This window comes from Melozone crissalis, unplaced genomic scaffold (assembly GCF_028551555.1).
Source record: "Melozone crissalis strain CALT ecotype California unplaced genomic scaffold, PUWL_Pcris_2 ptg000016l_1, whole genome shotgun sequence".
NCBI lineage: Eukaryota > Metazoa > Chordata > Aves > Passeriformes > Passerellidae > Melozone > Melozone crissalis.
In genome coordinates, this window is record NW_026535794.1 from 7,364,402 (window position 1) to 7,382,820 (window position 18,419).

The 18,419-nt window shown below is 41.7% G+C and overlaps 2 protein-coding genes across 2 annotated transcripts in view; one reads left to right on the forward strand and one right to left on the reverse strand.

Moving 5' to 3' along the window:
- ACTR3B (actin related protein 3B) overlaps nt 1-18,419 on the forward strand; it is a 103,473-nt gene that overhangs the window by 41,221 nt on the left and 43,833 nt on the right. The gene's annotated exons all lie outside the window — the stretch shown is intronic.
- On the reverse strand, nt 557-11,634 carry XRCC2 (X-ray repair cross complementing 2). Its single transcript, XM_054273852.1, has 3 exons — nt 11,582-11,634; nt 7,157-7,238; nt 557-1,579 (listed from the first exon to the last, which is right to left on the reverse strand). Exons 1-3 carry the CDS (start codon nt 11,618-11,620, stop codon nt 864-866), a joined length of 837 nt encoding a protein of 278 aa, XP_054129827.1. The 5' UTR covers nt 11,621-11,634; the 3' UTR covers nt 557-863.

The following is an 18,419-nucleotide window of genomic DNA, read 5'->3' on the forward strand; positions in this document are numbered from 1 at the left end:
AGGGAAAGAAGAGGGAAGGCATGATGAGGAGAGGCAGAGAAAAAAGTCTGTGCATCATTTTAAAAAATGAAAAACAACAAAAAAACAACCTCCACTCCCAAAATAACCTGTAACTTGCACTTAAGTATTTCCAAAAACTTTTTGTTGTATGCAGCACAAGCTCACCCAGAGCTCACAAAAGTACCGAGAGCTGGGTCTTTACTTTTCCTTCAGTTATGGAAACCAGGCCTCTATTTCATTAATAGCTGAAGATTCTTCAATGCCAGACATTTCTAAGCATCAGAACACCTGCAATCCCTGCTCCCCTGAGCACCCACTAATGTAAATGGAGAGGCTGAGAGCCAGGAGAAGCAGCACAGTCAGGATCACCACTATTTAACACACTGAAAATGAATCCTCTTCTTCAGGCAAAACTGGCATTTCTTATGCCCAAAGCTGCAGGGAATAAACCAAGGCCAATGTTTATAAAGTGTGAGCTTTGGCCTCTTTGCAACCTCTGCCACAGACAAGTAGGCTCCTACTTCTGCAGCTTGGAAGAGGAGTAAGACCCAGAAATTCCAACAGGCATTTGGCCACATTGGTTAGACTGCTGAAGGATACCAGGATTTAATGTGTCTTGTTACTATTTTCTTGATTAAGCACAAACAAGTAATGTCAACAGTCTTCTATAGTTTGGATGGAATTGCTGAAGTAATTAAAAAAAATTACCTTTCCCTGCCCTTCACTGAATTTCAAGAAAATGGTGACAACAATTATTAATCACCCAGCAACAACCAGGTAGTTGAAAAGTTATGAGAAGGTACTTAGACCTAATCAGGCATGAAGCACCAAGATTTGATAAATGTTTACAAAATAAACTGAAGTTAAAACTGAACTCCACATTCTGCAACACTAAATGAACGTTTTACTATCTGGTTTCTTTTGAGGTGGCAAGAAACTACAGTAAAACCTTTGCTGTTGCCAGAATTACACTGCTTAGAGAAAAACATCCTGTGTGTTACCATTTGCTGCCATGACTTACAGAGATATGGTCTGTAGTCTGTATCAGTTTCATGTGGAAGTTTTGAAGGTAAAAAGCCTTCTGCAGAGTTTGCAGATTTCTGCATTAGTGTCTGTGTTGTTGCAAAGAGGATCAAGTGGTGCTGTGTCACAAGCTTTTCAAGGAAGTTAGCACATTTCTTCAGGTTCATCTCCTGCAAGGTAAGACTCTCCCCTCCATTGCTTCTGTCTATCCAATAAAAAGCTGATAAACTGTCTAAAATCAAAACACAGAGCGAGGGGTGAGCACAGAACAGGTTTTCTAGAGAGTAGAGAGTCAGCAGTAACTGAGTGCTGCTACTGCAGCTGACAAGGAAGAGCCTTCCCAGGCACTGCTTTATCATTTCTTCTGTCCCCTGTGCCAGCCTGTTCTCAAGAATGGTGACCAGGCGGAGCATATCGAAGTGGTAATCGGTGTCAACAAACATCACTTCCACTTCCAGCCCTCCCTGTGCCTTGGCAGTGATGCAGCGGGCCAGCAGGTGATAAAGCATTTCTGTTTTGCCTGTCCCTTCTGGGCCATGGAATTCAATAACATCTCCTGTTCAAAAACAAAGCAGCACGTTGTCAGGTAAGAGCATTTCTAGCCCAGAGTTGGTTCTCAGTGTTTTCTGAACCAATATTCACTATTCCACAAATTGGGAAATGCATTTTAATCGACATTCATAAAATGGTTTAAGTCCTGGTCAGTATCACCCAACAGATATTTCAGTTTTCAAGAAAGGCCTCTAAAGTGAAGTTAATCAACTGTGAACAAAGACTGAAAGCCTCTGCCAGCACCATCTAGGAGACTTCCATCCAGAAAAGGTTGGCAACTGGATTTCATCTATATCATTACAGGCAGATTAAAGCAGAAGAGGAAGCTGCTACACAAAAGTGGCTAAGAAACCATCTACACTATGCACACACAATTAAGAAATAACAAATCAGAGGACAAAACAAAAAAAATGACATATTAGATGTCATTACACATAGATATCAAATGCTTTATGTCACAAGATTCCTACAGGAATCTGTGTCTGGTGAAGAAATCACCAGTAAGTTTATTTAGCACTTATATTCTCCTGTGGTGATAATAATGTGAAACTGCTTCTTTTGACAAGGGAGACTCAGGGATTCCTTCAACTCCAGGCAAGGCCTCTGTTTGAAGCAAAGGATCTATGATCATAAAAGGATTCAGCCTAATTACCTCATCCATGTGGGTCATAAAATACATACCATAAAAATTTAAAATGTTAATTAAAAACAGCATTACACTTCATTAGGAAACCAGTTCTTTTGTTGGATGTGAATGCAAGATACTCTAAAGCCTTTTCCAAAGTCTTCTGATGTCTTGTATCAGAGCAAGACCCTAGAAGAAGTTAATTGATTAGCTGCTCTTTATAAATTTCTAATTTTGGGAACTGGATTATTTTTTTATGACATTTTGGATTTTATAGGCAGAAGGGTAACCACATGCAGTAAGAAGAATCACACCACTGTAATTGCAGGAAGGTGAGAGATTTCCACGGCCTGGGCAAGTGCAAATGGCCTAACAGCTTTCCATAGGGGGATGTGAGAGTAGAGAATTAACTGCAACTTTCCTTCAACATGTTTGTGCCTGCCTGAGTTAACAGGGTTTTTCAAGTCACTGCTCAACTTCCAGAGGATGTCCTCATTCACAAGTGCCTACAACATCAAGATGCAGTTTGGGATCAGGGGAGCAGGATGGTAGAGAAGAAATCAAGCTCTTCCCCCTTTGCAAGTGTTAAAAGCAATTTACACCTGATGTGACAAGTCTATCCATTTCAGTGACACTCAGAAATATCATTTATATGAATTTCTGACCCTTTGAAATCTATTAAAAAGCTTGGTTGTCTCCCAAGCCCTTATTAAGCTGTTCTGAATGGCTCCCTCACTTCTGAGATGAAAGATAACTACACATCCTGGGACATAAGTTTGCATTTTCTCTTCCTGTGCAGAGGTCATGGTGCCCGACGCTGTCACTTGCAGGCAGTGGCTCTGCTGTCACACAGCCTGTGCCAGAGACACAACCACACCCTGGCAGGGTGAGATACCAGCTTGCAAGAGCTCCTCCTAAAAGTGCTGGCTAGGTCATTCCCCCCTATTTTGTCTCTTGCAGTATTTTAGAACAATTGTGTAAGGCAGCTCTTGATAAGGAACAAAGTGTATCTTTTGCCACTGGCTGTGGCACAAAACTTCTGCCACCCTGGCTGGCATTTCTCAATCCAGAGCAGTAACTGAGGGGCCAACAGGCAATACTGCTTCACCTGCCTTTACAGCAAAATATAACCTGCTGGATTCAAAAATTCTTCTGGGAAATAAATGCTTCACTTTTTCCATTTGAAGACATTCTAGCAGGGTGTCTGTGTGCTGCAGAATGACACTGGATGAGTTGGTTTTTTTATTGGCAGAAGTAATAAAACTTATTTAAGTAAAAATTCTAAGTTGAATGACAATCATTCTCAGAGGCTTTTGTGGTGGTGGTTTATAAATGTGAACAGCAAGACAGCCAAGCACCCCTCAAAGCTTGTTCAACACTGCTGAAAGAGATCCACAGCTGCCTTGTAGTTGGACCAGGACACTTGAGTTACTCTGCAAACAGAAACAGCTTGGACTGCAAGAAAACCTCAAGAGAACTGGGGATTTCTGTGCCTTCCTGATTATCCAAGAGCTGCCCACAAGGAGAACGGGTGCAAAACAGGAGCCATTTATAGCAGCATCTATAAATGCTGGGTTTCATTGAATTAGCAACCAGGCTGTTACAGTAAGATAAGGGGGGAAATTCATTTCTCTGGATCAGAGAGGACAAGCCATGACACAGCAAAGGAGGAAGTGAGGCCAGCAACGTTTTCAAGAAGCCTGACAGTAGGTCACAGAAGAAACAGTGATCACGACCAGCATCATCCATTAATGTCAAAACAACTTGGAAAGGAGGATTAGTAAAAAGGTGCTGTAACAGAATGAGAACAGGCTGAGAGGGAGAGCAGGAACAGCACTTTAACATGGAAGAAACTTAATGGGAATTTTTTCTATTAGAATTGGTGTTGGCAGACATTAAACATATCAGTAGATGAATGTTCCATTAGCTTGGCAAAACATGCAGAAGACAAACTAATTGGGTTAATAAAAACTCAAGTTTGTGAAGATTTAACAGATGGAGACGGATGAGTAGAGTGATTTCACATGAAATTCAGCACTAGTGAATTCAAGAGTTAGGTTTTAAGGAGTCCCTGAACACATTGCTTGGTTCAGGGCAGCCAGAGCTGGCTCATTATGGGCAGACTAAAGAGAATAATAGCCCACTCCTATGAATGGGCATGCAGGTTAAACTAAATGATGCTGAAGAAATGTAAATATTTATGTAAGATTTATATATTTTAACTGAAACACTGTGTTCAGTCCTGGCCATCAGTTTGGTGTTACATCTTGAATGAGAAGAGCTTTATTTTTGTCTGTAATCAATCCACCTGAAAATGCTGGTTAAACTATTTTCTGACACTGCAGATACCAACAGGCTGCTGGAACAATCAGCAATGACTTTGTGTGTTTCACATTCTAGGCTACCTTGAAGTTCCTGGGCTGGTCATTTACAATACTATGCAGAAGCTGTCACTATTATTTATACCATTTATAAGTGAAGTAGAAAGGCCTAATATTTATTCCAAGTTAATGTTGGGTGTCATGCAATTGGTGAACATCAGAGCCTTAAACTGACACCCACACCTTCATGCCAGTGGCACAGGGGAAATATGACTGACAATAGTGGAAGATTATTTAATGCTTGTGTCACTTTTGTTCCATTCCAGAAGAGCTTAAATGGTATGTAATTAATGTACTTATGTGCTCTTAAATATGCAAGTCCATCATAATTAGAAGCAGTGGTTAGAGTATCACATTAATACCTACATTACCTGTCCCTATTTTACAGTACCCTGACATGCAAGTTATGAACACTTAACTAAAATGTAACCTTTGGATAGTTTATTGAAACTTCATGTATTTGTTTGAAAAAAAGAATAATTTACATCTTTGCATTGCTTTAATCACAGCATTTGAGATGAAGAGCTGTTCAGTATTGACTTCATGGGCAACCTATTACAGAATTCCACAGTGACACACTGAAAGTCAAGTCCATGACAAATGGAGAGGTAAGCCTTCAACAGGGATTTAAGACTGAATAATGTGAACACACATCAAAATAACACATGGCCTCACATGAATACTGTGGTATTAAAAGACAAAGCAAAAATGCAATAAAAGGTGAAGTCCATTTATATATATACAGCTAAAGGGCTGTGCTAATATGTTAGGCAGCTTCATTAATGTCAGCCAAAAAGCATGACCAGTATGGGTAATAACTGATACCATTTGTTGGAAGCAGAAGAAAAATGCAAGTGCTTCAAAAGCTCAATGACTGTTGGCACAGAGAAACCAGTGATGCATTTTAGAAGGTTTCCAGCCATGTTAGAACTGAGGTTCTGGAAAAGTCTTCAGACAGACATGAACAACCTATAAAGCTTTAAGAGCAAAGAAGATAATTTGACATGAAACTATCTAACACTATGGACTGCAGCAAGGGCAGTTCGTGATCCCCAAGAAAACATCTTAAAATCTGTTTGACCAGTACATAGCCAGTTCAGTCTCAAACATTTGTTTGTTGTGTGTAAAGTTGACTAAAAAATACCAAACATCCAGACTAAAAGATTGTTTAATATTTATGTTTTGAAAAAAATACAGTAATATCTCATTTTCTAAAAAAAAATAGGAATTTGAGAGTCTTGTGAAGCATACACTAATTTCATTCCTGGCCCTTAATTCTTCTTGTGAGTAACACAGCAGAAAATGAGAGAATTCAGAAATGAGAGAATTTAAATATTCTTGTGCTCTACTTGCACTGGCTTAGCAGTATTTCTCCACCCTTTATCATTGTTATGTCACACTGGAAACTTTCAGGGCAGGAATCATGTACTGCTAAAGCCCACATGTGTTTTCTAGTGCTGCAAAACAACACTCAAAGACTCTCACAGTGACTGTGTTTGAAGACTAAGCATCATCTCTCATCCAATTATCCTGATTCTTTTTATTGCCTTTTCTGCTCTTTATTCTGAACATTCCATATTTGTGGGAATTCAAACTGCAGATAAGTGTGCTGCTAACCACTGAAGCCACATATTTGCCCTATGAATCCACTCACTCACACATAAATTCCACAACAGTAGTACCTCACCACTGATCCTCACTGTTTGCCACTCAGATGCCTTTTTTCATATATATTTTTAGCCCTGTGTAATCAGAGTTGTCTCTTCCATAGTGAAATTCATGACATTTCACACAATCTGGAAAATCAGTCTGACTTCCTGAATAGTGTGTTATTTTCTGTTTAGTTCACTAATTTCTTTCATTAAAATATCCAACCTTGATCTTAAATTTTCTTGTACTGGTGTCATTGAAAGGTTAGCCCAGTTCTCCAATCTGAAATTCTCATTCATTCACTGAAGGTCTCCATGAGCCATGTTGATCCTGCATTGTGAACTCATTCAAACTAATTAGTACCTATGGCCATAATGGAATTGTTTATGAACTTCTATTCTAAGCATACTTAGGATTGTTCAGGTCAAGACTGAATGGCATGATGAGCTGGCTTTGTTTGCTCATGCTCCTTATCCTAATTTACCCAGACAACTCTGTATCACTGCTATTTACTGAACCTCATGTTCTTTGCAAATTTCTGCAGTTATGACTTTCTGGTGCTTGTCTAGACCACTGATTAAAAAAAACAAACAAAGAGGTTTAATGACAGACTCTAGAACAAATTGCTGGAAACTACTGACACTGACCAATGTGCTTGGTATTTACTCACCTACACCTGTGTCTTGATATGCATAAAATAGATTTTGAGGCCTATTTAATAATGTTTGGAAGGTTGACTTTGCATTATTCCATTTTATCTAAATTGCATTGAACCATATCAAAAATTAGAATTCTGATCTAGGGCAAAATAATTTACTTGTATGCTTATCTCTATTGATAGAAATAGAGAGAGACAGAAATATAGAAATGTAGAATACTTCTACATGAACATTTTTCCCTAAATGGGATGAAGAGACATTTTTACCATGAACAGGAGATCCTTCCTCAGCAAACAGACAAGGCTCGAGATTCTTCAGAGAACTTCTGCCCTCGAGTCGTGCACGCAGCTTTTAAAGACAAGACAAAGAGCCACACTGTTAACTTTAAATAATGAACCTCAGGACACAAATGTAAAGGATTTTAAGAATTGACAGTTTTCCATGACAGTCCTATTGAAAGATTAGCCTGATTTTAAAAGTGTTTTTATAAATACATATGGAAGTGCATAGTCTGGACTACAGCAACAGAAGGTCCCAGCTTTACAAACAACGAGCACACAGATTCAGTGGCAGTGAGGACTGGAGATATGAGGAGAAATCAAGTTTAAAAAGCAAAGGCTGCTCAGGGACATTAGTGAGAGGGATCACCTCCAGCCCACAGCAGTGCTGCCATTCCAAAGAACAAAGGGAAAGAACATCATTTGTAACGACCAAAAAAACCCTCCAAACCTCCAAAAAAATTACTGGCTGAGAGCTGAAACCTTACCCATCAACAATCCCCCGAGCCAGCCTCTCTGAGCATTTCTAAGTAAAACCATGTGCATTTCACCTGAGACGTTACACAGGACTCCTCTGGGCTACAATCCTATTATATCATAGTTACTTGTTCAAACAGAGTATGGATTAAGAATGTTCAAAAGTAATTAGTCACCAGTGGCTCTGCAAGAACCTTTCTAAAGCAAGCTTGAATTTGTTAAGCAAGTTCTCCAAAGCCCCTCATAAAATAAGCCCATTGTAAAACTAATTACTTCAAACTTCATGGACAGTTTCTTAAACTGAGAGGTATTTGCATAGCAAGCAGACAGGTATTCACAAAACCTGTGTTGTTATTAGTTCTGGCACACTGTGTGAAGCAAGAATGAACATTTTTCCTGGTACCAGAGCTGTTATTCCCTACATGTATTCCCATACATGGGAAAGGACATTATTGGGATGCTCAGTGTCACCAGAGCACCTACCCTGGCGCCAAATACTACATTCTACAAGGCGCCCAGGTGTCATTTAGAGATCTGAACAAAACAAATCCTGTTAACTTTTATCCCATCCTCAAGACCAAAAGAGCAGTGAGCACACACCTTCAAACAACTGCTGCCTTCTCTTGCTTTCCTCCTTGTCATATCCCTGAGCAACACTTGCTCTGAATGATCTTTAAAGTTTTTTAAGCAGTTGTGTGTGTGTGTTTGCCTTTAAGAGTAAAAAATTAAATGGTCCTGAATTTGCTTCAAGTGGTCACAATGGGAATGTAAGTGTGACATTTTCATTGACATTTTAAGAGTCCCCTCCATTAACAAAATGTCAATGTGTTTGCCTTGGCCTCTTCACACCTATCCAGGAGAGTTTTCTGACTCATCCTCTGAAGGGCCAAAAAACCACTCAAATTGACCTTGCTCTGGATCAGCAGATCCTCCCATTACACTTCACACATTTGTGCAGCACTAAACACACAGTGAACTCCTGGGAACCAGCAGGATTCCATGATCTGGACAAAGCAAACATCCAGATGGACACACGTACACGAGAATACAGGAATTAACTTGGGGCACATAAACCAGCAGCTCTCAACTACCAAGAGGGCCTTGGCAGGCCCTGCATGTGCAGCTCTCCTGCTGCCAGGGCCTGGGCACCAGCAGGGAGAGGCTGCACCCACTGGGGAGAAGAACCAGGAATTCCTCACCCCTTTGTCAGCAGTGGAAGTTGAGGGAAAGAGGAAAACCACCACAGGCTGCTGCTTTCTGATGCTCTGCACTTCTCACAGAGGAAGCACTGCTGCAGCACACAGGGATAACAGGGGCTCAGTGGTGGGCACTGCTGGGGCCAGCAGTCACAACTGCTGCTGGCCCAAACACATTGCTGCAGCCTCCTGCTCCTAAATTAATTTGTACATTAACAAATATATCCTGTGCAGTTTATTTTTTCTGGAACAGTGAGCCCCTGTGTCCTCTTAGACTATCAACTCTTTGAGAGAGAGTAAATTGATCACTCTGGTTTAAATATGAATCTGTCGTTATTTAAATGACAAGTTTATGGATTAATTTTAAATAAGTACAGGTGCTTTCTCTGAGCACTGCTCATGAAGGTAATTTATGGTAATTTGCTGATGATGGCACACCTGTGTTTTTATCCAGCTTGTATTTACTTCCGAGTTCTGAAGCACAATCTCCAAAGGCACTTGCCTCATTAGCGCCACGCTGGGAGCCACGGGGTTCCCGGCACAAACAGGCAACAATTTTCCTTCAGCTCTCACAAAGGTTTGTCCACAGTGCAGCACAAGTGATGGGAGCACAGCTGAGACACCACACAGGCACCCCTCACCTCTGCCCACGTCACACAGGGACAGCACAGGCTGCTCCCAATCCAGCCTTGGCTCTGCTCCAGGGCAGCCTTTCCCATTCTGCCTCCCCTCCTGTTCTTCTGGAAGATGAGGGGGGAGAAATCCCCAGCATGTAAAGGGTGATCTGAGGGTGGGTGTCAGGTGCCCCAAGCTTTGTCACACACAATGTACAGAAGGACAGACAGCATCCCTGGAGAGAACCTTGGAGCGGGAAGAGCTTAGACAAAATTCCCAAGTCAATTTCAAATCCCCTATTAGAGAGTTGTGATTCCATAATCAAAGTGTAGGTGCTCATTTCTTCCTCCATAAGCCTTTCTTCATCTTTTTTTACACAAAACACCACCCTTCAGCAACCTGCTAGTGGTAGCTCCTCATTCTTAGGTATTTGAAAATGCAATTATGCCAGCAAGGAACAGCACAGATGTGCAGTTACACGTAGAGAATAAGCTGTACAGCAAAAGTTCAGCAGCAGCTGGGATAAGTGTCAATAATGACGAAGCTGATGGGACACAAATATTTCAGCTACACCTTTTATAATTTTTTTTCCTTTTAATAAACAAATATGCATGTGGACAGTCCCACTGACTAATGCAGGACATGCTTGTACTCTGTTGGTTCCAACAGAGCTGTGCATCAATGCAAGCACACACGTAGGTCTTGTCAGGAATGAGAGATTACTTCATTAAAATGTTAAAGAAATTCAAATTAAATACTCCAGCTCTGCTAGAGGCTGTGAGCTAACCTACGGGCTATTTACACATACAAACCTATCTCCAGTACTAGACAAAATTTAATTCTCAACCACTATAACCACTCTGATTGAGTTTTTGTAAACTTTGGGCATGAAGACATATGCAAGCCATTTATCATTACTTTTACTGTGATAAACCAAAGGTGTTTTGCAAGAAGTTCTAATTTGTTGTATTAATTATATTCAATAAAAAAAGCACAATACTGCAGTCTCAGTATAACTCAGTAAAATCTGGCTTTATGCATGAGACTATTTAAAGAAGTATTGGTTTAAATTAAGTGTTTTCTGTTTCAAGTGCTTTTACCATTTTTTGTCTGGACATTCTGTATTCATGCATTGACTTTTCTTAACCTGTCAGTCTTCAACTCCTCCCTTGCTCCAGGTTGGATATCCATCCATCCATCCATTGCAGGCAGTTGATGCCATGAGCATTCTGTCAGCACCACTCATGTGGACAAACAAATACATTTATCCCTTGGACAAAGAGCACACCTCATGTCCTTAATTCACATCTATTTGCCAATAGTGGACATCTGATACTAATTTTTTTTTAAGTGTCAAAAGGGCTTAAAAGCCCAAGTCCCACTAAAAACCACACAGAGCTTTAGCAATAAATATTATCGCACTTTTCTGTTTTATGTGAACTATTCAGCATGTTCCGGTATAGTTACACACAAATCTCCAAGCAATTAAGTTGCTGATCGAAAGTGGAAGTTTCTAACAAATAAAAACGAGAGATGGGAAAAAACCTAATAAAACAACACAAAATCCCAAAACTCAAACCTCTTTTCTCCTAAAGAGGAGGAAAGTAATTCCACCTTACAAAATGTTTATTTACAGAATCATAAAGTTGGAAGAGACCTTTAAGACCATCAAGTCCGAACCTTTAAAGGAAACCTTCCTTACAGGTCTTCTCCCGTAGGCATCCCCTCCAATGCCTGGGAGGGGAGCGCGAAGGGAATATTTAAAAAAGAATAGTCGAAACACCCGAACCAAGAAGCGCCCACAGCAGAAATCCACCCGGATCCCGACACAAAGGCAGAACACGGCCCCAGGGAACCCCGATCCCTCCCGGATCCGAGGGAAATCCACCGGGAAATCCACCAGGAAGCCCCCGCGGCCTCTCGGGGGCGGAACTCCCTCCCTCCCTCACGCACCGCCCCCTCAGGAGGCCCCGCGGGGGCTCCCCCGCGCCCGCCCGTGGCGGTGAGGGGAGGAGGCTCAGAGCTCCCCTTTTCCCCTGGCTACAGCCTCGCCCGGCTCTCCCCGCCCGTGTGCCCGGGCCCGGGGCTGCGGGGAGCGGGGAGCGGGGGGGGGGCCGCGCCTCACCTGCGTGCCCGACTCCGCCCCGCCGAACGCGTCACCCATGGCGGCCCCGCGGCCCCGCGCCCGCCGCCGCCCCGCAGCGCCCCCGCCCGGCCGCGCCCTCTGCGCCTGCGCGGCTCGGCCCCCCGGGAGCGCGGGGAGGAGCCTGAGGGCTGCGGAGTCATGGGTTCGAGTCCCGCCTCCGGCTCGAGTCACGGCTGCCCACCCGCCCGACCTTCGTAGGCGGTTTGGGATTCCTTGGACACCGCCGGGAGAATCACAGAGTCAAAGACGTTGGAAAAGAGCTCTGGAGTCATCGAGTGCAACTTGTGACTGAACACCACCATGCCAAGCAGATCATGGCACTGAGCGCCATGTCCTGTCTTTCCTTAAATATTATATTGAGATCAATCTTACACTCACACAGCTCCAGGAACGGTGACTCCACCACCTCCCTGGGCTGCCATTCCAGTGTCTAATAATTCCTTGCAAGAATAAATTCTTCCTGCTGTCCAACCTAAACCTCCCCTGGCACAGCTTACAACCACATCCTCTCATCATGTCCTGAGTTACCTGAGGGAAGAACCTGACTCCCACCCAAAGACAAGCTGTTTATTTATTTTTAAGGACTTGTCTTTCTCCAGGTGTGTGTGGGTTTTTTCTGCTCCTGTGGAAAGGAGCAGGAGGCTGGGCTGGTGTGACTCAGGGGATGCTCCTTGGTGGCACTAGGCAGCTGTGACTCAAGGGAAGCTCGTTCGCGTGGCTGCGATTAAACTCTTGACGCCTGTGAAATTGCTCTTTGCCAAAGCCAGCTCTCAATTATGGCTTAAATTAAAAGGGGTTTAGAGTATTTTTGAGAAGTCCCTGGAATGAACGGGGCTTGGGTGGTGTGTGATGCTCTGAGGCAGGAGCTGATGGTCAGCAGCTTGGTCACACCAGCAGCCTGTGGTCAGCAGCAGGACCTGCTCCTCCCGCACCACGGCCCGTCCACTGCAGTTGTGCAACCTGGGCAGGCAAGAGGGATGGGCACAGGGAGAACACAGGAGAACCTGTTTGTTTTTTCCATAGGCTAAATGCAAAACCAGCAGGATAAGAATAGCAGCTCCCAGTATCTGCATATCAAAGAGCAGCAGTGATACCATCCCTTCGGGTCTAGCGAGGTTATCGGTGATACTGCACGTCCTTACAGTTATAGGAGAAACTGGTGGTGGAGTTCTCTGCTTCTTCAAAGAAATCATGTTTGTCTATACAAAAAAGTTTCTACTAGCATGTACCACAACAAAAAATCTAACCTCAGATGCAAGGCATTAGCTTTGTTTACTCTTTCAACCCTTTTTCAGCCCAAAATACAGAGCTCCAATGCAAAACACACTGCTGCTGCCACTTAACTAACTCCAGATGGATGGCACCAGATAGATTTAACCCAACTCAAACCTCTAGTTTTGGTGCCCAGCCCTAATTCTGCTCATTAAAGTACAGAAGGGAGATGGTTGCCCTGCACAGCCAAAGTAGTCTTTGTCTTTTTCTTGTATGGATACATGTGCCAAATTATCAGGAGCATGGTGAGAAAGGCTTGGATGGCCATGGGGAGGGCACAAAAATGCAACTACAATACTTTTGGTTTCATTGCATTGAAGGAAGTTTCTTCTTTGTATTTGTTTCTTTGTCTTTCTTCTGTTTTGGAAGAAGTCAACATAAAGGACAGACAACTTAAAGAGCTGTGTATCTGAGTATTCTTACAGTACCTCAGTGGTCTGGGCCACTTGGAAGAGTTTAAAAGCTTTGTTAATTAGTAGTGATTGTCCTTGAAGCTGACTGAGGAGTGACCTAACCCAAGAGCAGAGTGATGACAAAGACATTACTCACTGCATCAACCACTTTTTTTTTTTTTTTTTTTTGGTAATTATAGGTTCTTTGTTGCTCTTGTCCTCTAATTAAAGATGTTGTACTAATTTTTAAAAAGTGATTGCTAGTTGAATTCAGAGCCATAAATATACAGCACAGATAAATACCAGTCGACTGAAGCCCACTCCTAGCTCATCACTCACCATTGTGAGAGTCCCAGTAGGGTTCTGTGGGAGCTCTTCCACTGCACAGCTGAACACAGCTTTGGCATTACAATCTAATGCAAAATGAAGTATCACAGTTCAATGGAGATCAAGCAGCAAATATTTGAGAGAGAGGTTAAAAACATAGAACTCATCTGAGCAGAAAAAAAAGATATTAAGGACATTTAATAGCTTGAAATAGTTAGTATATCATACTTAGAAATGTGTAAATCAAACACACCGGTCACCCTGATGGGCAGATTGCACATCAGCAGTCAGCACTGCTGGCATCTTACCACATTTTGTAATATTTTATCAAAGGTGTCAATGTAGTTCTAATAGTTCATCTTTATTTTTTCTGTTTGTTTATTTTTCTCCCTGCATGGCAAACCTCTTCATTGACCTCGCTTCTTAGGAGAAAAACAGTAACGTGGGTAAGGAGAGAAATTCTTTACCATTGGTAAAGAGCAATGATTTTAATTGCACCCTCTATTTTTTGGGCTGCTGGTGGGTTTATTTATCTATTTATATGTTTTTATTTATTTATTTATTTATGATTCATTCTTTCATATTTTTCTGTAGCATTTCTGAGTGATAGTGGGCGACCCAGGAGCGCAGGATCCCACCCACCCCTTACTCTTCCTTCTCAAACAGCAAAATCCTCCTTAAAGCAGCACAGCTCTAAGAAGCTCATAGTATCCAGGGTCTCCATGCCCCAGCACTACTGTTTCTACAGGCAGAAAATGAGCGTTCCTTTGTTTGGCATGAGGGGAGCCTGAGGGGGCCCCAGGAGCCACAGCACTGCTGGTGTAGCCATTGAGCAGCAGGAACAAGGACTTTCCTAAGAGCAGAAAGATCACACTCTAGGGATGAACATCTCTGTCTTTATGATATGTGTATTCCAGAGAAAATTCCTATTTCTTAACCTTGATTTTGAAGATTAAATACAGGATCCCAACATCTCCCATGCTGTGATCCTGTATTTTCTACTGCATGTGTTTAAGACCTGCATTGTTGCGAGGAAAAATGACAGTGCAAGAGAGGAAGGCATTTGAAGTGGATTAGCAAAATTATTTTTTATTGTAATTTTAAAATTTTTTTTGCTTCTTTATACATTCACTATCATTAATTTCAGCCAGCAGAAGGAAACTGGAATGGGTTCTGGAGGAGGAAGGACTAGCTCAGGTGCCCCAGGGATGTTGAGAGTCTACTGTATATATAAACATTTAATTTATTTTTAAAATGCAAAGTCCTAAATTTAAATTGCCAATTGGTCTACAATAGCCTCAAGAATTCAATTATTAGACTTTAGATGGCAGTCTTAAGAACTAACACCCTGTCCTGGAACAAGGCCTGAGGTAAGAGCTTAAACAAAAGGGGAAAGGAATGAAGAAAACCAATACGTTGACAAGATAGATTGTGTGAGGATGTTTGCAAAAGAACACATCAAATTTTTATATTTAATTAAGTAATAGCTAATTTAGAAACTGGGATGTAAATGCTTCCTCCTTTGAGCGATTGGGTTTTTTCCCAGCCACACAGATTTTGCTCCAACATAAGCTTCATCATAAGTGTATTGTCACTTAATGTTCCCTCACAAGATTTGTGTGGGTGACATTCCAGCACAAACCAGCTCCAATCAGATCTTCTAGCTTGAAAACAGTTTGTTCATATAGTTGAACTAAACTCTTTCAGTAAAGTCAGTTGTTGTTTTCCTCATTAATGTCCGGACTCTTAAATACCTTCATTCCAAAGGTGACAAAATGACTCTTCCAAAAGTCATTGCACAAAAGAATCACTCCTAGAAATAAACCAGAAAGGTTTTGAGTTGAGTCTTATCTCCTCCTTTGTGTAGTAGTGCTCAAACCCCAAAAGGTTCATCAACTAAAGACCATCTCAAAGTTGTAAGCAGACCTAAAAAGGATTAATAATAGTAACAGAAGTAGTGGTAGTAAGAATTAAGACTTAAAGATGTGTTGAGTCTCCATGTAGTGAATGCCATCAGGTTAGTTGCAACCTCTCTGTTGTGTGACTCCTCCAGTTTCATGGAGCTGATTTCAGCCTTACTGTTCCAAGTTTCTCTCAATGAGTGAAGTGATGTGTCACTGGGTTTTATTAGATTTTTGCTTTTATTTTTTAGAGCAGATGGCTGATTCTTTTTACCTGGAGAGCTGCCACTTTCTTTAGATGCATTTGGGCTTTATGGTAGTCTCATTTATCTGTTTATTTGAGAAATAAGTAACCTAAATTGCAAATGTGTTATAATTTCACTGACCTCAGAAAAGCTGATAGAGTTCCTGAATTTTGTTGAAAAAATAAAAACAACCCCACAAAGAGAAAATAATTTAATCCACTGGTAGCTGGACTGCTAGCCATGAAACAGCAAGTCCAGGTCTTTATTAGTTCTGGCATCTGTGATCATGGAATCATAACATGGTTTGGGTTGGAAGAGACCTTAAAGCTCATCTAGTTCCCATCCCCTTGCCATGAGCAGAGAACCTTTCACTAGACCATGCTGCTCAGAGCACAATCCAACCTGGCCTGGAATAGTTTCATGGCCAGTTGCTGGATATTCTGTTTTGCTGGATATTTCTGAGACTACCTTTCAGCTTGAAGACATACTTGCAGAAATAAACTTCCTCTGTGTAGCCATTCACCTGTATTTATGTCTAGCTTTCTTATTTGCCTTTCATCAGCTTGTATTCCTCAGCTGAAATGCCTTCATGTTTGTTTTTTACCACATTGTACTGACAGTACCACAGCTACTTCTATCCTGCCTGAATGATTCTGCACTGGCTGACTGCAAAATTGCTGGATCTCCCTTGCTTGGACTGGGTTTATGTTGATGACCCAACCAGGGATAATTTCTTGCCTGTCTATGGCCACAGTTTCAGGTTAGCAATAAGTAAGCAAGATTTTCAGAGAAGAACACGTGGTTTGTGAAGCCACTTTCATAGCGAGCAGTGACTGCAGATGAAGTTTCTCTTTGAGTACTTGAGCTCTGACCTGCAGCCCATGGAGGGAAAGGTCTTGTGTTTGACCTTGTGAACCTTCCTCTCTGCTCAAACCCCACTGATGGAAATAAAACAAATTTTGCCTCAGTCAAACATGCTTGTGAAAATATCCTCTGCCTTCTACAGTGCTGTTCAATGAAGTATTAATGATCTTTCTAAATTCTGCTCCTGTGGGTTACCCTTTGCTTGAGTGTTGATGCCCTTACAAGTGCCAGGTTTTCCATAGAATCACTCTAACCCTGCTGAAGAATTCACACAAATCCTAGGCCTGTCAATAGGAGTGAATCAGTATCTTAATTAATTAGCTATTTATGCTCCCCTAGGCACACTGCTAAAAGGGCATCCTCTAGTAGGGTAGCTGGCACTGAGTTCAAGCTGACTGGTATTTCTTGGTGAAGACAAACCACAATTTGCCCATGTGGTACAGAGAACTAATGGTACATTTCAAGTGTGCAAGAAAAATAACTGTATAATCCAGGCCATTTATTTTATTTTTTTTCTTTTTTTTTTCTTTTCTTTTTTTAACTGACTAGGGAATCCCCATTTTATCCTTTTTACACAAATTTAGCATTAAAGTTTCTGTTTTCTCTAATCCCCATGGACCTCCTGTCAGCGTGGAATATACATCTATTTCTTTTCTTTTTGATCTTAACACTTGTAAGTAATAAATAATTGATTGCCCAAGGAATTCTGGGAATATATTCAGCCTTAAATTGAGCACTAAACTATTTGCAAATGTGCTTAGGCACTAGTCCAAAAGATACATCAAAAGAATGTCAATGGATATTGGGAAGTGAAGTGCCATCATATGTTGGAATTAGGAAGCATAAAATATAAGTAGAGAGATAACACTGTCAGATCTGCTGCCAGTAGTAGTAGAAAAAGGTATGTTTTTATAGAAGGCTGTAAACTGTTGTTCAAGCCACACCAGATTTTTTACCTCACTCCAGACCCTGTTCAGGCAATGCCTTGTTTTTGACTGTTGTCTTTAAACTGGGACTTGACAGTGCTCTCATCCCAGAGATACCTAAAGCTGAGCCTGAACAGCCTGTGAGCTCCATCTGTCAGAGAGACCTGGGTACATTTCCTGCAGTGACTGCCCATCTTTGGCACTGCACACAGGTTTTCTGTGGCACTCTGATTTCACCAGGGCTCCAAGCCTGCTCAGTAAAGTGACCAAGTCTGTCCTACTGTCGGTAAACTCTTTGTAGGGTCTGAGCTAATCTCACTACATCTGCACTGCTGTGCTTGCAGCAGGACCATACCCCAATATCTGGATATCTGTGAATACATTTAAGTGTTGTGTGATGTTGGCCTTGCCATTACCCTTGAAGCTCTGCTCTTCATGGAGCACATCCTTTGGGAATCCACTTGGAAACACACAAATAAGATGTGTGTTGATGGCAATGACAAGGAAGAGTGAGGATGGATTTATTTACCAAATGTAAATTGTTCTTGACCAGCCTGGTTGCTTTTTATGGTGAAATGACTGGCTGAAAAGATGACAAAATGGATGTAATACATTAACTCTTCAGTAAATCTTCTATAGGATCCTTATATGGAAGATGAGGAAGTACAGCTTGGATGAACAGACTGTTAGATCAGTTGAAAACTGACTGGACCATGAGGTCTGAAGAACAGTTATCAACAGCCCAACACTCAGTAATTGTGTACCCCAAGACTGGTGGTGTTCAATATTTTCATTGCGATCAGTGAGAATGCAAATTCTAAAAACCTCTGTGTGATGCTAACCTAAGGGAAATGATCAGCACCCTGAACAACAGAGGTTCAGTCCAGAGG

Excerpts from the sequence above, each read along its gene's own strand:
- XRCC2 (XM_054273852.1), bottom strand. The coding sequence starts at position 11,620 with ATGGGTGACGCGTTCGGCGGGGCGGAGTCGGGCACGCAG. Across the intron at positions 7,239-11,581 it reads GGGCGGAGTCGGGCACGCAG|CTGCGTGCACGACTCGAGGG; the intron begins GTGAGGCGCGGC and ends TGTCTTTAAAAG. Across the intron at positions 1,580-7,156 it reads GGAAGGATCTCCTGTTCATG|GAGATGTTATTGAATTCCAT; the intron begins GTAAAAATGTCT and ends GTTTTTGAACAG.